Source organism: Schistocerca americana, chromosome 11 (genome assembly GCF_021461395.2).
Source record: "Schistocerca americana isolate TAMUIC-IGC-003095 chromosome 11, iqSchAmer2.1, whole genome shotgun sequence".
NCBI classification, from domain to species: Eukaryota; Metazoa; Arthropoda; class Insecta; order Orthoptera; family Acrididae; genus Schistocerca; species Schistocerca americana.
In genome coordinates, this window is record NC_060129.1 from 60941765 (window position 1) to 60964014 (window position 22250).

Genomic DNA, 22250 nt, shown 5'->3' on the forward strand with positions numbered 1-22250 from the left:
TAATTTATTGAAAATTCCTTTTTACTTACAAATTAGAATGGTGGGAGAGTCCAGTTGAAGGGAAGTAACCCAGGCAGGTGAAGAATTTTACGGCACTGCGGAGAGACTGTTTGAAGACCCCGTATTTGTTTGCATTGAGCTTCAGTTGCCCATCTCTACACCATGTGTCGCTCCTCTGCAAGCTTCCCTCAATTTAACTACAGATTTCCAACGTTGCGACTCCTCTGCGTACAACAGCACCATCCGGCTCGTACAAATTACGATGTTACCCACTAATCCATTTACAATGACGTGCCAAAACATTATGACGCCCTGCTTAATAGCTTGTTTGTCCACTTCTGGAACGAAATACATCAATGATCCTGCGTATCAGGGGTATGTGCCACTACATGCAATTGGCGTATTTGAAAGGCCGCTGATTTGCGTGCTTGGTAATGGCGCCCGATAGCGACCGAGACGGGGTTCCTAAAGGATTAACATCAGGCGAATTTGATGGCCCAGATAACGACAATATTATGGAAATGGAAGAGGATGTAGGTGAAGATGAAATGGGAGATATGATACTGCGTCAAGAGTTTCACAGAGCACTGAAAGACCTGAGTCGAAACAAGGCCCCGGGAGTAGGCAACATTCCATTAGAACTACTGACGGCCTTGGGAGAGCCAGTCCTGACAAAACTCTACCATCTGGTGAGCAACATGTATGAGACAGGCGAAATACCCTCAGACTTCAAGAAGAATACAATAATTCCAATCCCAAAGAAAGCAGGTGTTGACAGATGTGAAAATTACCGAACTATCAGTCTAGATAGAAGCCGACCTCGGGGAAGATCAGTTTGGATTCTGTAGAAATGTTGGAACACGTGAGGCAATACTGACCCTACGACTTATCTTAGAAGAAAGATTATGGAAAGGCAAACCTACGTTTCTAGCATTTCTAGACTTACAGGAAGCTTTTGACAATGTTGACTGGAAAACTCTCTTTCAAATTCTGAAGGTGGCAGGAGTAAAATACAGGGAGCGAAAGGCTATTTACAATTTGTACAGAAACCAGATGGCAGTTACAAGAGTCGAGGGACATGAAAGGGAAGCAGCGGTTGGGAAGGGACTGAGACAGGGGTGTAGCCTCTCCCCGATGTTGTTCAATCTGTATATTGAGCAAGCAGTAAAGGAAACCAAAGAAAAGTTCGGAGTAGGTATTAAAATCCATGGAGAAGAAATAGAAACTTTGAGGTTCGCCGATGACATTGTAATTCTGTCACAGACAGCAAAGGACTTGGAAGAGCAGTTCAACGGAATGGACAGTGTCTTGAAAGGAGGGTATAAGATGAACATCAACAAAAGCAAAACGAGGATAATGGAATGTAGTCGAATTAAATCGGGTGATGGTGCGGGATTTAGATTAGGAAATGAGACACTTAAAGTAGTAAAGGAGTTTTGCTATTTGGGGAGCAAAATAACTGATGATGGTCGAAGTAGAGAGGATATAAAATGTAGACTGGCAATGACAAGGAAAGCGTTTCTGAAGAAGAGAAATATGTTAACATCGAGTATAGATTTAAATGTCAGGAAGTCGTTTCTCAAACTATTTGTATGGAGTGTAGCCAGGTATGGAAGTGAAATGTGGACGATAAATAGTTTAGACAAGTAGAGAATAGAAGCTTTCGAAATGTGGTGCTACAGAAGAATGCTGAAGATTAGATGGGTAGATCGCATAACTAATGAGGAGGTATTGAATAGAATTGGGGAGAAGAGGAGCTTGTGGTACAACTTGATTAGAAGAAGAGATCGGTTGGTAGGACATTTTCTGAGACATCGAGGGATCACCAATTTAGTAATGGAGGGCATCGTGGAGGGTAAAAATCGTAGAGAGCGAGCAAGAGATGAATACGCTAAGCAGATTCAGAAATATGTAGGCTGTAGTAGGTACTGGGAGATGAAGAAGCTTGCACAGGGTAGAGCTGCATCAAACCAGTCTCAGGACTGAAGACCACAACAACAACAACAGATATCGACGTGATTTCTGTATAATGCTCCTCAAACCAATTTAGCACGGTTCTGGCTCCAAGATACGGACAATTACGAGGGTGAGTCAAATGAAAATTTTAAATATATTTTTCAATATTATTTATTGTACAAAAGTGGTACAAAGTTGTATCACTTTTCAATATAATCTCCCCCACGCTCAATCCAAGTCCTACAGCGCTTACAAAGTGCATAAATTCCTTTAGAAAAAAATTCTTTCGGTAGTCCGTGCAACCACTCATGCTCCGCGTGGCGTACCTCTTCATCAGAACGGAACTTCTTTCCTCCCATTGCGTCTTTGAGTGGTCCGAACATATGGAAATCACTTGGGGAAAGGTCTGTGAGTATCGTGGATGAAGAAGACACTCAAAATGCAGGTCTGTGATTGTTGCAACTGTTGTACGGGCAGTGTGGGGCCTTGCATTGTCATGATGCAAAGGACAGCTGCTGATAGCAATCCACGTCGCTTTGATTTGATTGCAGGCCGCAGATGACTTTTTAGGAGATTTACGTATGATGCACTGGTGACAGTGGTCCAACTAGGTGTGTAAATGACGCCGATTTCGTCACAAAACAGTCAGCATATCCTTCCCTGCTGATGGTGAATGGCGCCATTCCTTGCTCGCTCTCTTCGTTTCTAAACATTTGGAAATGAGAAAGCTCTCCGCAAGATGGGTTCCACGATTGCTCATGCTTGACCAAAAACGGAATCGTGTGAAGTGTTGCAAGGATGGTTTGCAGCTGTTCAGGAAGAATCCGAAGGACTTTAGGCGTCACTGTGGATGAAACATGGATACATTACTATACTCCTGAGACCAAACAATAATCTAAACAATAGGTTACCAAGGGACAATCTACACCAAACAAGGCGAAGACCATCCTTCGGCCGGAAGGTTATGGTGACTGTCTTTTCGGATTCGCAAGGGATAATCCTCATGGACTTTCTGAAAAAGGGTAAAACTATTACAGGAGAATATTATTCATCGTTACTGGTCCTTTTAAAAAAAAACAGCTGAAAGAAAAATGCAGGCGATTGGACCACAAAAAAGTCCTTTTCCATCACGACAATGCACCAGCACACAGCTCTGTAGTTGTTCTCGCAAAATTAATGGAAATAAGATTTTATGCAAACGAGGAGGTGATTGCAGCCACTAATAGCTATTTTGCAGACTTGGACAATTCCTATTATTCGGATCAACCAATTAGAACAGCGTTGGACGAAGTGTCTAAGTCTAAAAGGAGACTAGGTGGAAAAATAAAAAGGTTTACCCCAAACACGTAAGTATTTTTTATTTTTGCACGGACTTTACAAACGCCCTTCCTACAGTTTCAGATGACACGTGGCAAGCGTGAGCAATTTCAAGCACTTTCAATCGGCGATCCTCCGTGACAATTTTGTGGACTTTTGTAATCATCTCTGGGCCGACCACTGCGCCGATCACCATTTAAACTCTCCCGACCAAATTCAAATTCATTTGTCCAGTTGACAACAGCTGAATATGAAGGAGCAGAGTACCCCAGCGTATTCTGGAAATCGGCACGAATGTCCTTTGCTTTCATACCTTTCTTTAGAAAGTACTTGTCACTGCTCGAATCTCGATTTTTTTCCATCTTCGCAAATCACTACGCGGGATTAAGAGAACCACGTCACCACTACAGCTCTCTTCTACATCTACGACTAGATCTACATCCACACTCCGCAAGCCACCTGAGGGTGTATGGCGGAGGGTACCTTGAGTACCTCTATCGGTTCTCCCTTCTATTCCAGTCTCGCATTGTTCGTGGAAAGAAGGATTGTCGGTATGCCTCTGTGTGGGCTGTAATCTCTCTGATTTTATCCTCATGGTCTCTTCGCGAGATATACGTAGGTGGGAGCAATATACTGCTTGACTCCTCGCTGATGGTATCTTCTCGAAACTTCAACAAATGCCCGTACCGAGCTACTGAGCGTCTCTCTTGCAGAGTCTTCCACTGGAGTTTATCTATCATCTCTGTAACGCTTTCGCGATTACTAAATGATCCTGTAACGAAGCGCGCTGCTCTCCGTTGGATCTTCTCTATATCTTATATCAACCCTATCTGGTACGGATCCCACACTGCTGAGCAGTATTCAAGCAGTGGGCGAACAAGCGTACTGTAACCTACTTCCTTTGTTTGCGGATTGCATTTCCTTAGGATTCTCCCAATGAATCTCAGTCTGGCATCTGCCCTACCGACGATCAACCCTATATGATCATTCTATTTTAAATCACTCCTAATGCGTACTCCCATTTGCTTCCAGTTGCTGACCTTATTGTAGCCAAATGATAAAGGATCTTTCTTTCTACACTCCTGGAAATGGAAAAAAGAACACATTGACAACTGTGTGTCAGACCCACCATACTTGCTCCGGACACTGCGAGAGGGCTGTACAAGCAATGATCACACGCACGGCACAGCGGACACACCAGGAACCGCGGTGTTGGCCGTCGAATGGCACTAGCTGCGCAGCATTTGTGCACCGCCGCCGTCAGTGTCAGCCAGTTTTCCGTGGCATACGGAGCTCCATCGCAGTCTTTAACACTGGTAGCATACCGCGACAGCGTGGACGTGAACCGTATGTGCAGTTGACGGACTTTGAGCGAGGGCGTATAGTGGGCATGCGGGAGGCCGGGTGGACGTACCGCCGAATTGCTCAACACGTGGGGCGTGAGGTCTCCACAGTACATCGATGTTGTCGCCAGTGGTCGGCGGAAGGTGCACGTGCCCGTCGACCTGGGACCGGACCGCAGCGACGCACGGATGCACTCCAAGACCGTAGGATCCTACGCAGTGCCGTAGGGGACCGCACCGCCACTTCCCAGCAAATTAGGGACACTGTTGCTCCTGGGGTATCGGCGAGGACCATTCGCAACCGTCTCCATGAAGCTGGGCTACGGTCCCGCACACCGTTAGGCCGTCTTCCGCTCACGCCCCAATATCGTGCAGCCCGCCTCCAGTGGTGTCGCGACAGGCGTGAATGGAGGGACGAATGGAGACGTGTCGTCTTCAGCGATGAGAGTCGCTTCTGCCTTGGTGCCAATGATGGTCGTATGCGTGTTTGGCGCCGTGCAGGTGAGCGCCACAATTAGGACTGCATACGACCGAGGCACACAGGGCCAACACCCGGCATCATGGTGTGGGGAGCGATCTCCTACACTGGCCGTACACCACTGGTGATCGTCGAGGGGACACTGAATAGTGCACGGTACATCCAAACCGTCATCGAACCCATCGTTCTACCATTCCTAGACCGGCAAGGGAACTTGCTGTTCCAACAGGACAATGCACGTCCGCATGTATCCCGTGCCACCCAACGTGCTCTAGAAGGTGTAAGTCAACTACCCTGGCCAGCAAGATCTCCGGATCTGTCCCCCATTGAGCATGTTTGGGACTGGATGAAGCGTCGTCTCACGCGGTCTGCACGTCCAGCACGAACGCTGGTCCAACTGAGGCGCCAGGTGGAAATGGCATGGCAAGCCGTTCCACAGGACTACATCCAGCATCTCTACGATCGTCTCCATGGGAGAATAGCAGCCTGCATTGCTGCGAAAGGTGGATATACACTGTACTAGTGCCGACATTGTGCATGCTCTGTTGCCTGTGTCTATGTGCCTGTGGTTCTGTCAGTGTGATCATGTGATGTATCTGACCCCAGGAATGTGTCAATAAAGTTTCCCCTTCCTGGGACAATGAATTCACGGTGTTCTTATTTCAATTTCCAGGAGTGTATGTATTCGCAGCTCATAACACTTGTCTACATTGAGATTCAATTGGCATTCCCTGCACCATGCGTCAATTCGTTGCAGATCCTCCTTCATTTCAGTACAATTTTCCATTGTTACAACCTCTCGATATACCACAGCATCATCCGCAAAAAGCCTCAGTGAACTTCCGATGTCATCCACAAGGTCATTTATGTATATCGTGAATAGCAACGGTCCTACGACACTCCCCTGTGGCACACCTGAAATCACTCTTACTTCTGAAGACTTCTCTCCATTGAGAATGACATGCTGCGTTCTGTTATCTAGGAACTCTCCAATCCAATCACACACTTGGTTTGACAGTCCATATGCTCTTACTGTGTTCATTAAACGACAGTGGGGAACTGTACCTCTTCCAAGAGCACTGACGTGGCATGTGTTTACAGGCAACAGTGGCGCTAGCGCTGACCTCTGGTAGTGGCTTCATTTGACTTACTAAACCGTTAATTTTCACCCCTATCAACACCTGATTTTTTCGAAATGTTGTTGTTGTGGTCTTCAGTCCTGAGACTGGTTTGATGCAGCTCTCCATGCTACTCGATCCTATGTAAGCCTCTTCATCTCCCAGTAGCTACTGCAGCCTACATCCTTCTGAATATGCTTAGTGTATTCATCTCTTGGTCTCCCTCTACGATTTTTATCCTCCGCCGTATCCCCCAGTACTAAATTGGTGATCCCTTGATGCCTCAGAATATGTCTTACCAACCGATCACTTCTTCTAATTAAGTTGTGCCAAAAACTCCTCCCCAATTCTATTCAATACCTCTTCATTAGTTATGTGATCTACCCATCTAATCTTCAGCACCACATTTCGAAAGCTTCTATTCTCTTCTTGTCTAAACTATTTATCGTCCATATTTCACTTCCATACATGGCTACACTCCATACAAATACTTTCAGAAACGACTTACTGTCGCTTAAATCTATACTCGATCTTAACTAATTTCTCTTCTTCAGAAACGCTTTCCTTGCCATTGCCAGTCTACGTTTTATATCCTCTCTCCTTTGACCATCATCAGTTATTTTGCTCCACAAATAGCAAAACTGCTTTACTACTTTAAGTGTCTCATTTCCTAATCTCATTCCCTCAGTATCACCGACTTAATTCGACTACATTCCATTATCCTCGTTTTGCTTTTGTTGATGTTCATCTTATACCCTCCTTTCAAGACACTGTCCATTCCGTTCAACTGCTCTTCCAAGTCCTTTGCTGTCTGTGACAGAATTACAATGTCATCGGCGAACCTCAAAGTTTTTATTTCTTCTCCATGGATTTTAATACCTACTCCGAACTTTTCTTTTGTTTCCTTTACTGCTTGCTCAATATACAGGTTGAACAGCATCGGGGAGAGCTACAACCGCTGCTTCCCTTTCATGTCCCTCGACTCTTATAACTACCATCTGCTTTCTGTACAAATTGTGAATAGCCTTTCGCTCCCTGTATTTTACCCCTGCCACCTTCAGAATTTGAAAGAAAGTATACCAGTCACCATTGTCGAAAGCTTTCTCTAAAGTCTACAAATGCTAGAAACGTAGGTTTGCCTTTTCTTAATCTAGCTTCTAAGATAAATCGTAGGGTCAGTATTGCCTCACGTGTTCCAATATTTCTACGGAATCCAAACTGATCTTCCCCGCGGTCGGATTCTACCAATTTTTCCATTCGTCTGTAAAGAATTCGCGTTAGTATTTTGCAGCTGTGACTTATTAAACTGATAGTTTGGTAATTTTCACATCTGTCAACACCTAATTTCTTTGGGATTGGAATTATTATATTCTTCTTGAAGTCTGAGGGTATTTCGCCTGTCTCATACATCTTGCTCACCATATGGTAGAGTTTTGTCAGGACTGGCTCTCCCAAGGCTGTCAGTAGTTCTAATGGAATGTTGTCTACTCCCAGGGCCTTGTTTCAGCTTAGGTCTTTCAGTGCTCCGTGAAACTCTTCACGCAGTATCATATCTCCCATTTCATCTTCATCTACATCCTCTTGCATTTCCATAATATTGTCCTCATGTACATCGCCCTTGTATAGACCCTCCATATACTCCTTCCACGTTTCTGCATTCGCTTCGTTGTTTAGAACTGTGTTTCCATCTGAGGTCTTGAGATTCATATAAGTGGTTCTCTTTTCTCCGAAGGTCTCTTTAATTTCCCTTTAGACAGTCTCTATCTTACCCCTAGTGATACGCGTTTCTACATGCCTACATTTGTCCTCTAGCCATCCCTGCTTAGCCATTTTGCATGTCGATCTCATTTTGGAGTCGTTTATATTCCTCTTTACCTGCTTCATTTACTACACTTTTGTATTTTCTCCTTTCATGAATTAAATCAGTATTTCTTCTGTTACCCAAGGATTACTACTAGTCCTCGTTTTTTTTACCTAATTGATCTTCTGCTGCCTTGACTACTTCATCCCTCAAAGCTAGCTATTCTTCTTCAACTGTATTTCTTTCCCCCATGCTGGCCGCGTTGGTCTCGCGGTTATAGGCGCGCAGTCCGGAACCGTGGGACTGCTACGGTCGCAGGTTCGAATTCTGCCTCGGGCATGGATGTGTGAGATGTCCTTAGGTTAGTTTAAGTAGTTCTAAGTTCTAGGGGACTGATAACCACAGCAGTTGAGTCCCATAGTGCTCAGAGCCATTTGAATCATTTTTCTTTCCCCCATTCTTGTCAATTGCTTCCTTACGCTCTCCCTTAAACTCCGTAAAACCTCTGGTTTAGTCCGTTTATCCAGGTCCCATCTCCTTAAATTGCCACCTTTTTGCAGTTTCTTCAGTTTTAATCTACAGTTCATAACCAATAGATTGTTGTCAGAGTCCACATCTGCCCCTGGAAATGTCTTACAATTTAAAATGGTTCAAATGGCTCTGAGCACTATGGGACTCAACTGCTGAGGTCATTAGTCCCCTAGAACTTAGAACTAGTTAAACCTAACTAACCTAAGGACATCACAAACATCTATGCCCGAGGCAGGATTCGAACCTGCGACCGTAGCGGTCTTGCGGTTCCAGACTGCAGAGCCTTTAACCGCACGGCCACTTCGGCCGGCTACAACTTAAAACGTGGTTCCTAAATCTCTGTCTTACCATTATATAATCTGTCTGATACCTTGTAGTATCTCCAGGGTTCTTCCATGTATACGACCTTCTTTCATGATTCTTGAACCAAGTGTTAGCTATGATGAAGTTATGCTGTGTGCAAAATTCTACCAGGCAGCTTCCTCTTTCATTTCTTGCCCCCAATCGATATTCACCTACTACGTTTCCTTCTCTTACTTTTCCTACAGTCGAATTCCAATCACCCATGGCTAATAAATTTTCGCTCCCTTCACTACCTGAATGATTTCTTTTATCTCATCATACATTTCATCAATTTCTTCATCATCTGCAGAGCTAGTTGGCATATAAACTTGTACTACTGTAGTAGGTTTGGGCTTCGTGTCTCCCTTGGCCACAATAATGCGTTCACTATGCTGTTTGTAGTAGGTTACCCAAACTCGCCCTATTGATTTTGTATTTATAACCCTGTATGCACCTGACCAAAAGTCTTGTTCCTCCTGCCACCGAACTTCTCCAATTCCCACTATATCTAAGTTTAACTTCTGCATTTCCCTTTTTAAATTTTTTAATCTACCTGCCCGATTAAGGGATCTGACATTCCACGCTCCGACCCGTAGAACGCCAGTTTTCTTTCTCCTGATAACGACATCCTCCTGAGTAGTCCCCGCCCGGAGATACGAATAGGGGACTATTTTACCTCCGGAATATTTTACCCAAGAGGACGCCATCATCATTTAATCATACAGTAAAGCTGCATGCCCTCGGGAAAAATTACGGCTGTAGTTTCCCCTTGCTTTCAGCCGTTCGCAGTACCACAACAGCAAGGCCGTTTTGGTTAGTGTTACAGGGTCAGATCAGTCAATCATCCAGACTGTTGTCCCTGCAACTACCGAAAAGTCTGCTGCCCCTCTTCAGGAACCACACGTTTGTCTGGCCTCTCAACAGACACCCCTCCGTTGTGGTTGCACCTACGGTACGGCAATCTGTATCGCTGAGGCACGCAAGCCTCCCCACCAACGGCAAGGACCATGGTACATGGGGGGGGTTTTAGATAATAGGCCCTAATAAAGAAGAATAAATGAATAAATAAATAAACAAATAAATTAAATAAATGTTATCTTTACGTAGCTATTGTCTCATCATGTCAGTTCTCGCTGCGTTTTTCGCCAGGACCTCTTTAACCTACGGACAAAACTGGTCCGAGATCCCATACGCTCGTGTTCTGTCCACTGAAAGCTCCCACAAGTGAAGGGAGTGGACCGCGCGCTCGCACGCGGCTAGCGACTGCCCGGCAGCCACTGGGTGCTCATTCGCCGCTCGGCTCCAGCCGGAAAGGACACCGCCTTCCTCGCGGCCGCCCTGCCGTCCTTCCGCCCATCCCTTTTCTTTCTTTCCAATGGGCGCGCCGCGCGACCTGCAGAAATTCGATTACCGACAGGGTCGCCAGCGCGGATCCAATCGCCTTGAGCCGCGATCAAATTACGTGGCGCCCGCGCGCCTCATCTCTGCAGGCGAAACCGGACCCCCGCCAGACCGCGCTGCCCTCTTAGCCGGCAGCGCCCGTGTGGGCTGCCCTCACACATGGCGCGGGGGGACGTGCAGTAGGGCGCTGACCCCGCCGAAACACACCTCCATGGCTCGCGTCTTCCGCTGCGTGTTTCCCTTACACCCCCACGTCTGAGAGGCATAATTGTAACCTTATAAGCAATACTAAGATTGGAAGTGATAAACGCTCTAACAACGGAACCTCCCCATCGCACCCCCCTCAGATTCAGTTATAAGTTGGCACATTGGATAGGCCTTGAAAAACTGAACACAGATCAATCGAGAAAACAGGAAGAAGTTGTGTGGAACTATGAAAAAAATAACCCAAATATACAAACTGAGTAGTCCATGCCCAAGATAGGCAACATCAAGGATAGTGCGAGCTCAGGACCGCCGTGGTCCCGTGGTTAGCGTGAGCAGCTGCGGAACGAGAGGTCCTTGGTTCAAGTCTTCACTGGAGTGAAAAGTTTAATTTTTTATTTTCAGACAATTATTATCTGTCCGTCCGTCCGTCCGATGCGAGGTAACCGCGCCGTAGTATGGGGACGCTACACCTAAACAAACATCGAAACACACGACGTCAGTCGACTACAGCGCGCGGAAGAGAGAGTATTCCTGCTAACGAGGCTACCTGGCTGGCAGTTGACTGTTCGCTACTTTGGACGAGAGTGCATTAAATACGTGAGGTGTATTCCGTGGGCAATTTGAATCCAGCAAATATAGCTCGCGACTTCAGTAACAATCGCACGGTTTTGCGGTGCGGTCGCAAAACACAGACACTAAACTTATTACAGTGAACAGAGACGTCAATGAACGAACGGCCAGATCATAACTTTGCAAAAATAAGAAATGTAAACTTTTCACTTGAAGGAAGACTTGAACTAACGACCTCTCGTTCCGGAGTTGCTCACGCTAACCACGGGACCACGGCGCTCCTGAACCTGATGTTGCCTATCTTGCACATGGACTACTCATTTTGGATATTTTGCTTATATTTTTCATAGTTCCGCACAACTTCTTCCTGTTTTCTCGATTGATCTGTGTTCAGTTTTTCAAGGCCTATCCACTGTGCCAACGTTATAAGCAATACGAACATCGGAAGTGATAAACGTCCTAAGAGGCCAAATCTGACTTTTATCAGAAGAATGAAAAATCAGATGGGTTCAAATGGCTCTGACACTACAGGACTTAACATGTGAGGTCATGTCCCGTAGAACTTAGAACTACTTAAACCCAGCTAACTTAAGGACATCACTCACACCCATCCTCGAGGCAGGATTCGAACCTGCGACCGTAGCTGTTGCGGGGTTCAAAACTGAAGCGCCTAGAACCGCTCAGCAATCAAAAAACAATGTATTTCTGAAACTTCCTGGCAGATTAAAACTGTATATTCCGGGCCGAGGCTCTAACTCGGGACCGTTGCCCTTCGTGGGCAAGTGCTCTACCGTCTGAGCTACCCAAGCACGATTCACGCCCCGTCCTCACAGCTTTACTTCTGCCAGTAACTCGTCTCGTACTTTCCAAACTTTACAGAAGCTCTTCTGCGAATCATTCAGAACTAGCACTCCTGAAATAAAGGATATTGGGGAGACATGGATTAGGCACAGCCTGGGGGATGTTTCCAGAATGAGATTTTCACTATGCAGCGTTGGCTGATTAAAACTGTGCGACGCACCGAGACTCGAACTCGGGACGTTTGCCCTTCGCGGGCAAGTGCTCTACCGTCTGACCTACACAAGCACGACTCACGACCCGTCCTAACAGCTTTACTTCTGCCAGTACCTCGTCTCCTATCTTCCAAACTTTACATAAGCTCATCCTGGAAAAATCACCCAAGCTGTGGCTAAGCCATGTCTCCGCAATATCCTTCCTTTCAGGAGTGATAGTTCTGCAAGGTTCGCAGAAGAGCTTCTGTAAAGTTTGGAAAGTAGGAGACGAGGTACTGGCAGAAGTAAAGCTGTTAGGACGGGGCGTGAGTCGTTCTTGCGTATCTCAGATAGTAGACCACTTGCTTGCGAAAGGCAAAGGTCCCGAGTTCGAGTCTTGGTCTGGCACACAGCTTCAATCTGGCAGGAAGTTTCATATCAGCGCACACTCTTCTGCAGAGTGAAAACCTCATTCTCCAATGTATTTATGTTTGTATGCAGGATGATGTTTTCCACCGCGCATTAATTCCAGGAGGTGATCGATGAGAGGATACAGAATGAAAAAGGCCTAATGAATTTAAGTCCAGGAACGCATGGTTTCCATGTTAGAGACCATTCTCTCAATACGTGCTGCATCATGCAGCCAATTTCAGCCGGCCGTTGTCGCCGATTGGTTCTAGGCGCTTCAGTCTGGAACTGCGCTGCTGCTATGGTCGCAGGTTCGAATCCTATATCGGTCATCGATGTGTGTGACGTCCTTAGGTTAGTTAAGTTTAAGTGGTTATATGTCTAGGGGACTGATGACCTCAAAAGTTAAGTCCGGTAGTGCTTAGAGCCATTTGAACTACAATTTCAGTACGCATGATTTCCTCCTGGACGATGGTACTCTTCCTCATACGCCATGCCCTAGCGCCCTCTCCTGCCATAGTAATTCATAACCTTCTGTCCCATTCATTTCTCCTGCTGACTCACCCTGTAGTGGATGTGATACAGCGTTGCACACAGTGGTACCGTATTCGAGTAGAGAGCTTGCCGACACGGTGTTTACTTACGGAAAGGCAAATGGCAACGGGCGGCGGCCAGCAAGGTTGTATCGGGAGACCTATCCGCGCTGACAACAACCACAGAACTCAGATAGCAATGGTATTTCGCTGTTTCAGGAACCAGGAAATCATGACATCACAGTTGGAGAAAATTTGTGATTACCTCTGTGGAAGGCGACCATCGTGTTAGTTCCAGGCAGTTGGCCTGCCAGTACTGTAATTATTACGCTGGCCATTAAAATTGCTACACCAAGAAGAAACGCAGATCATAAACGGGTATTCGTTGGACAAATATATTATAGTAGAACTGGCATGTCATTACATTTTCACGCAGTTTCGGTGCATAGATCCTGAGAAATCAGTACCCAGAACAACCACCTCTGGCCGTAATAACGGCCTTGATACGCCTGGGCATTGAGTCAAACACAGCTTCGATGGCGTGCACATGTACAGCTGCCCATGCAGCTTCAACATTATACCACACTTCATCAAGAGTAGTGACTGGCGTATTGTGACGAGCCAGTTGCTCGGCCACCGTTGATCAGACGTTTTCAATTGGTGAGAGATCTGGAGAATGTGCTGGCCAGGGCAGCAGTCGAACATTTTTTGTATCCAGAAAGGCCCGTACAGGACCTGCGACATTGGGTCGTGCATTATCCTGCTGAAATGTAGGGTAACGCAGGGATCGAATGAAGGGTAGAGCCACGGGTCGTAACACATCTGAAATGTAACGTCCACTGTTCAAAGTGCCGTCAATGCGACCAAGAAGTGACCGAGACGTGTAACCGATGGCACCCCATACCATCACGCCGGGTGATACGCCAGTATGGCGATGACGAATACACGCTTCCAATGTGCTTTCACCGCGATGTCGCCAAACACGGATGCGACCATCATGATGCTGTAAACAGAGCCTGGATTCATCCGAAAAAATGACGTTTTGCCATTCGTGCACCCAGGTTCGTCGTCGAGTAGACCATCGCAGGGGCTCCTGTCTGTGTTGCAGCGTCAAGGGTAACCGCAGCCACGGTCTCCGAGCTGATAGTCCGTGCTGCTGCAAACGTCGTCGAAATGTTCGTGCAAATTGTGGTTGTCTTGCAAAACTCACCATCTGTTGACTCAGGGATCGAAACGTGGCTGCACGATCCGTTACAGCCATGTGGATAAGATGCCTGTCATCTCGACTGCTAGTGATACGAGGCCGTTGGGATCCAGCACGGCGTTCCGTATTACCCTCATGAACTCACCGATTCCATATTCTGCTAACAGTCATTGGATCTCGACCAACGCGAGAAGCAATGTCGCGATACGATAAACCGCAATCGCGATAGGCTACAATCCGACCTTTATCAAAGTCGGAAACGTGATGGTACGCATTTCTCCTCCTTACACGACGCATGACAGCAACGTTTCACCAGGCGACGCCGGTCAACTGCTGTTTGTGTATGGGAAATCGGTTGGAAACTTTCCTCATGTCAGCACGTTGTAGGTGTCGCCACCGGCGCCAGCCTTGTGTGAATGCTAATCATTTGTGTATCACAGCATCTTCTTCCTGTCCGTTGAATTTCGCTTCTCTAGCACGTCATCTTCGTGGTGTAGCAATTTTAATGGCCAGTAGTGTACTACCCTTATCACTTACAGCGCGTGCAGTGCTTACTACCGACAGAATTGCACACGGGAAGAAGTTTAGTCACTCGTTTCTTCAGCAAGCAACCACGACTCCGGGATTTGTGTCGTCCATCCTATTGACAGATGAGGCAGCACTTACGCAGAATGTATCATCAGCTTTCCACAAGAGTCATCTGTGGGATAGTAGGCAGTACTCCCATGGTACGGTGATAGCGAATCGTCAGCGTCGGTGCAGCTGGAATGTAGGCCTGGGGTAACGGGCGAGCATATTTTGGGACTAGTCTCGATTCCACGTCACCTAACAGGCCGGAACTCCCGGCGTTTCTTGCGGGTGACTTTGCCACTGATGATTCCAAAGGTTACGAGGCTCCTACGAGGTGGTGCTCCAACCCACTTCGCCGTTGACGTCCGTAGGCACCTCAGGCGTGTCTTCGTAAGACAAGGGGGTCCGGTTCAAAATGGTTCAAATGGCTCTGAGCAGTACGGGACTTAACATCTATGGTCATCAGTCCCCTAGAACTTAGAACTACTTAAACCTAACTAACCTAAGGACATCACACAACACCCAGCCATCACGAGGCAGAGAAAATGCCTGACCCAGACGGGAATCGAACCCGCGAACTCGGGCGCGGGAGGCGAGAACGCTACCCCGGAGGTGAGGGTATCATCTGGAGTGCCCCAGGGAAGTGTGGTAGGTCCGCTGTTGTTTTCTATCTACGTAAATGATCTTTTGGGTAGGGTGGATAGCAATGTGCGGCTGTTTGCTGATGATGCTGTGGCGTACGGGAAGGTGTCGTCGTTGAGTGACTGTAGGAGGATACAAGATGACTTGGATAGGATTTGTGATTGGTGTAAAGAATGGCAGCTAGCTCTAAATGTAGATAAATGAAAATTAATGCAGATGAATAGGAAAAAGCCGGCCGGTGTGGCCATGCGGTTCTAGGCGCTTCAGTCCGGAACCGCACTGCTGCTACGGTCGCAGGTCCGAATCCTGCCTCAGGCATGGATGTGTGTTATGTCCTTAGGTTAGTTAGGTTTAAGTAGTCTAGCAGACTGATGACCTCAGATGTTAAGTCCCATAGTGGTGAGAGCCATTTGAACCATTGTTTTTAATGGGAAAAAGAATCCTGTAATGTTTGAATACTGCATTAGTAGTCTAGCGCTTGACACAGTTACGACGATTAAATATTTGGGCGCAACATTGCAGAGCGATATGTAGTGCGACAAGCATGTAATGGCAGTTGTGGGGAAGGCGGATGGTCGTCTTCGGTTCATTGGTAGAATTTTGGGAAGATGTTGTTCATCAGTAAAGGAGACCGCTTATTAAACGCTAATACGACCTATTCTTGAGTACTGCTAGAGCGTTTGGGATCCATATCAGGTCGGTTTGAGGGAGGACATGGAAGCAATTCAGGGGCGGGCTGCTAGATTTGTTACTGGTAGGTCTGATCATCACGCGAGTGTTACGGAAATGCTTCAGGAACTCGGGTGGGAGTATCTAGAGAAAAGGAGGCGTTCTTTTCGTGAATCACTACTGAGGAAATTTAGAGAACCAGCATTTGAGGCTGACTGCAGTACAATTTTACTGCCACCAACTTACATTTCGGGGAAAGACCACAAAGATAAGAGAGATTAGGGCTCGTATAGAGGCATATAGGCAGTCATTTTTCCCTCGTTCTGTTTGGGAGTGGAACAGGGACAGAAGGTGCTAGTTGTGGTACGAGGTACTCTCCGCCACGCACCGTATGGTGGATTTCGGAATATGTATGTAGATGTAGATATAGAACTATGGACAATATGGTGTGCTGGTATGTCATTTCACGATATGGTGCGTCATGGCACAATGTGGTATTTTATGTTGAGGTAAGACATAGTGTGGGACTGCCACAGTATGGTCACAGTATCAGGTACTCACCCCAATGAGGGAGCTGGAGTGTGGCGGGCGGCCACTGAAGTGCTCGATGACCTCCCAGTTGGACTTCCTCTTGGGCGGCTGCTGGTGGGGCTGCGAGGCGTCAGCTGAGGAGCTGGACCCTGCCGCGCCAGACTCCTCCCCACCGCCGCTCATCTTCAGCTCCAGGCTCGTTTGCCGGCCTGCGCAGAGAGAAACAGCCGTCCATACTTTCTACACCCACCTTGTCCGAAAGCAAACTCTGGCCGCTTAGTTATATTAAGTACAGGGCTATTACAAATGATTGAAGCGATTTCACAGCTCTACAATAACTTTATTATTTGAGATATTTTCACAATGCTTTGCACACACATACAAAACCTCAAAAAGTTGTTTTAGGCATTCACAAATGTTCGATATGTGCCCCTTTAGTGATTCGACAGACATCAAGCCGATAATCAAGTTCCTCCCACACTCGGCGCAGCATGTCCCCATCAATGAGTTCGAAAGCATCGTTGATGCGAGCTCGCAGTTCTGGCACGTTTCTTGGTAGAGGAGGTTCAAACACTGAATCTTTCACATAACCCCACAGAAAGAAATCGCATGGGGTTAAGTCGGGAGAGCGTGGAGACCATGACATGAATTGCTGATCATGATCTCCACCATGAACGATCCATCGGTTTTCCAATCTCATGTTTAAGAAATGCCGAACATCATGATGGAAGTGCGGTGGAGCACCATCCTGTTGAAAGATGAAGTCGGCGCTGTCGGTCTCCAGTTGTGGCATGAGCCAATTCTCCGCGGGCTACGCGTGAAACTTTCCCGCACGCGTTCAACCGTTTCTTCGCTCACTGCAGGCCGACCCGTTGATTTCCCCTTACAGAGGCATCCATAAGCTTTCAACTACGCATCGCCGAATGGAGTTAGCAGTTGGTGGATCTTTGTTGAACTTCGTCCTGAAGTGTCGTTGCACTGTTATGACTGACTGATGCGAGTGCATTTCAAGCACGACATACGCTTTCTCGGCTTCTGTCGCCATTTTGTCTCACTGCGCTCTCGAGCGCTCTGGCGGCAGAAACCTGAAGTGCGGCTTCAGCCGAACAAAACTTTATGAGTTTTTCTACGTATCTGTAGTGTGTCGTGACCATATGTCAATGAATGGAGCTACAGTGATTTTATGAAATCGCTTCAATCATTTGTAATAGCCCTGTACATCTGATGCCTTCAGTTTTGCATGCATTCACACACCATCATATCACAAGAAAAACTCGCCAACAACATTGTATTAGAATACTATTACATCATGTGTTACCTTAAGGACTGCTACTGCTCACTCAATATGTCATACACCCCCACCCCCCACCCCCAAGCCGCTATTATAGTAATCAATCATCGTCCCATCGTTGCAAATGATCACTGGACCTACTAAACAGGTCGAATTTGGAATTACTTTATTGTGGAGCTCAAGATTAGATGGGTAGATCAGATAACTAATGATGAAGTATTGAACAGAATTGAGGAGAAGAGGAGTTTGTGGCACAACTTGACAATAAGAAGGGACCGGTTAGTAGGACATGTTCTGAGGCATCAAGGGATCACAAGTTCAGCATTGGAGGGCAGGGTGGAGGGTAAAAATCGTAGAGGGAGACCAAGAGATGAATACACTAAGCAGATTCAGAAGGATGTAGGTTGCCGTAAGTACTGGGAGATGAACAGTATACGGTAGCATGGAGAGCTGCATCAAACCAGTCTCAGGACTTAAGACCACAACAACAACAACAACAACATCTTATCACAACCATCACACTTTCACCATTATTAGCGAATTAGCATCATCATATCACTGTCATCACCTTAACATCACCATTTCTGCCAGCATCAGTGTATCATCATCACCTTCAGCATCATAATTATCACCGTATCTGCCTTCACAATCATATCACCGCCATTGTCATCTAGAGAATATCATCATAATACCATCTGGTCTAAAATGTATCTCGACAGCGTATCCGTGATTTATCATCATCACATATAACGTACATCTTGCAATGTGTCACCAGATCTTCCTGTTATAATGACCATGACATATTTCATGACATCCACACCTACAAGCTACTATCACCTGTGACATACTGCTACATCTTATGACATAGCATTGTGATCTACAATATACTATAATCGACTCTGAGATACTATAATGATATCTGCCGTGTTACCATCATGGCCTTTATATATCATATTGACATATAAATTACCCACATGGGATGAGAGACCCCACTGTGATCAGTAACCATATGAACATGATGTATGTCGCATCACAAATAGGAGTATATACACCACATTATCATATTTACATGCATCACTAAGATTGCATCACTAAGAGTTTCATCACACAACCGTGATGTATACCATACTACTATGAGATCATACTATGCTGATGAACATCATAACCAACATCATAGCATTTTCACTTACATCAAAACATCTTCATTTACATCATATTGTATTGATCTACAGCAGGTGCAGTCTCCTTAAATTTCCTTTCTCCAGAACTCATGATAACAGAATACATTTATTTTGTACACACGAAAATTCTTTTTATATCTGCACTGTCATTGTTGTTATTAATGTCATTATCATTCACATTCTTTTTACTATTATTATTATTACTGGCAGCAGTTGCAGTAGAAGTACTTGCAGTATTATCTTTATTAGTTCATAGTCAGTATTGTTTACTAATATTGTCTCTATAGAGACTCAAATCATTTTAATACTATTTATCATACTAAAATTGTAATTTATTAGGTAACTATGATGTAAGAAATGAACTGTATGTGTGAACTCCTGGTCCAATGTAAGAGAGGACTTTATTGGCCTAATCATATCAAGTATACAAAATGTAGTAAAATAAATAAATGACATCACTATAATAAACATGGCACCATCATGACCTACGCTATAGATCCAAAACGTTCTGAATGTTTTTTGTGATAATAGCGTATAAGTGACGTCTGCACAAGTAGCTACAGTGGCAGCTTCAAGTAACAACTATAAACAAGAGATGTGCACTGCAGCAATCACCAGTGGGCATTCGGCTGTAGTGTGTTAAAATGTTGTATCACAAATCGAAGTGGAGCAACGAACTGAACATTTCTAAATCATATGTTCAAGACATGCTCCAAAATGCTCTGAAGAACAGAAATGTCTGCACACATTCACTCCTGAACAAAGACGATGAAACTTGGATGTCTGCTACAACTACACTAAAATGAAATACGCGGACAATTCTTTTCTGAAAAAAAATCATTACGGGTGATGAAGCTTCGTGTTATCGATATGGGCATACCACAAAACGAAGAAGAACAGAAATTCAAATGAAGGGTCATCGCTTTGACGACATAGGGATGCGCCAGTTGAACAATACCCAATACAAGGATTTTGTGATGATCTGCGGTGTGCATGTTACCTTGGCTATTGCAGAATTGTTCACGTTATACTCTAGTACTTTCCCCTATGAACCATGGACCTTGCCGTTGGTGGGGAGGCTTGCGTGCCTCAGCGATACAGATAGCCGTACCGTAGGTGCAACCACAACGGAGGGGTATCTGTTGAGAGGCCAGACAAACGTGTGGTTCCTGAAGAGGGGCAGCAGACTTTTCAGTAGTTGCAGGGGCAACAGTCTGGATGATTGACTGATCTGGCCTTGTAACACTAACCAAAACGGCCTTACTGTGCTGGTACTGCGAACGGTTGAAAGCAAGGGGAAACTACAGCCTTAATTTTTCCCGAGGGCATGCAGATTTATTGCATGATGATGGCGTCCTCTTGGGTAAAATATTCCGGAGGTAAAATAGTCCCCCATTCGGGTCTACGGGCGGGGACTACTCAAAGGACGTCGTTATCACGAGAAAGAAAACTGGCGTTCTACGGATCGGAGCGTGAAATGTCAGGTCCCTTAATCGGGCAGGTAGGTTAGAAAATTTAAAAAGGGAAATGGCTAGGTTAAAGTTAGATATAGTGGGAATTAGTGAAGTTCGGTGGCAGGAGGAAAAAGACTTTTGGTCAGGCGAATACAGGGTTATAAATACAAAGTCAAATAGGGGTAATGCAGGGGTAGGTTTAATAATGAATAAAAAAATAGAAATGCGGGTAAGCTACTACAAACAGCATAGTGAACGCATTATTGTGGCCAAGATAGACACGAAGCCCACACCTACTGCAGTAGTACAAGTTTATATGCCAACTAGCTCTGCAGATGACGAAGAAATTGAAGAAATGTATGATGAAATAAAAGAAATTATTCAGATGGTGAAGGGAGACGAAAATTTAATAGTCGTGGGTGACTGGAATGCGGTAGTAGGCAAAGGGAGAGAAGGAAACGTAGTAGGTGAATATGGATTGGGGGTAAGAAATGAAAGAGGAAGCCGCTTGGTAGAATTTTGTGCAGAGCGTAACTTAATCATAGCTAACACTTGGTTCAAGAATCATGAAAGAAGGTTGTATACATGGAAGAAGCCTGGAGATACTAAAAGGTATCAGATTATATAATGGTAAGAAGGAGATTTGGGAACCAAGTTTTAAATTGTAAGACTTTTCCAGGGGCAGATGTGGATTCTGACCACAATCTATTGGTTATGAATTGTAGTTTAAAACTGAAAAAACTGCAAAAAGGTGGGAATTTAAGGAGGTGGGAGCTGGATAAACTAACTAAACCAGAGCTTGTACAGAGTTTCAGGAAGAGCGTAAGGGAACAAATGGCAGGAATGGGGGAAAGAAATACAGTAGAAGAAGAATGGGTAGCTTTGAGAGATGAAATAGTGAAGGCAGCAGAGGATCAAGTAGGTAAAAAGACGAGAGCTAGTAGAAATCTTTGGGTAACAGAAGAAGTATTGAATTTAATTGATGAAAGGAGAAAATATAAAAATGCAGTATATGAAGCAGGCAAAAAGGAATACAAACGCCTCAAAAATGAGATCGACAGGAAGTGAAAATGGCTAAGCAGGGATGGCTAGAGGATAAATGTAAGGATGTAGAGGCTTATCTCACTAGGGGTAAGATAGATACTGCCTGCAGGAAAATTAAGGAGACCTTTGGAGAAAAGAGAACCACTTGTATGAATATGAAGAGCTCAGATGGAAACACAGTTCTAAGCAAAGAAGGGAAAGCAGAAAGGTGGAAGGAGTATATAGAGGGTCTATACAAGGGCCATGTACTTGAGGACAATATTATGGAAATGGAAGAGGATGTAGATGAAGATGAAATGGGAGATACGATACTGCGTGAAGAGTTTGACAGAGCATTGAAAGACCTGAGTCGAAACAAGGCCCCGGGAGTAGACAACATTCCATTAGAACTACTGATGGCCTTGGGAGAGCCAGTCCTGACAAAACTCTACCATCTGGTGAGCAAGATGTATGAGACAGGCGAAATACCCTCAGACTTCAAGAAGAATATAATAATCCCAATCCCGAAGAAAGCAGGTGTTGACAGATGTGAAAATTACCGAACTATCAGTTTAATAAGTCACGGCTGCAAAATACTAACGCGAATTCTTTACAGACGAATGGAAAAACTAGTAGAAGCCGACCTTGGGGAAGATCAGTTTGGATTCCGTAGAAATATTGGAACACG

At 45.4% G+C, this 22250-nt stretch overlaps 1 protein-coding gene across 1 annotated transcript in view; it reads right to left on the reverse strand.

The window, feature by feature from the left end:
- The window catches only part of LOC124553239 (tbc2 translation factor, chloroplastic-like), a 486991-nt gene that overhangs the window by 332112 nt on the left and 132629 nt on the right, over positions 1 to 22250 (reverse strand). Inside the window, exon 3 of the mRNA XM_047127128.1 lies at positions 16644 to 16822. Coding sequence (XP_046983084.1) covers positions 16644 to 16822 — 179 coding nt within the window. The remainder of the gene's footprint in view (positions 1 to 16643; positions 16823 to 22250) is intronic.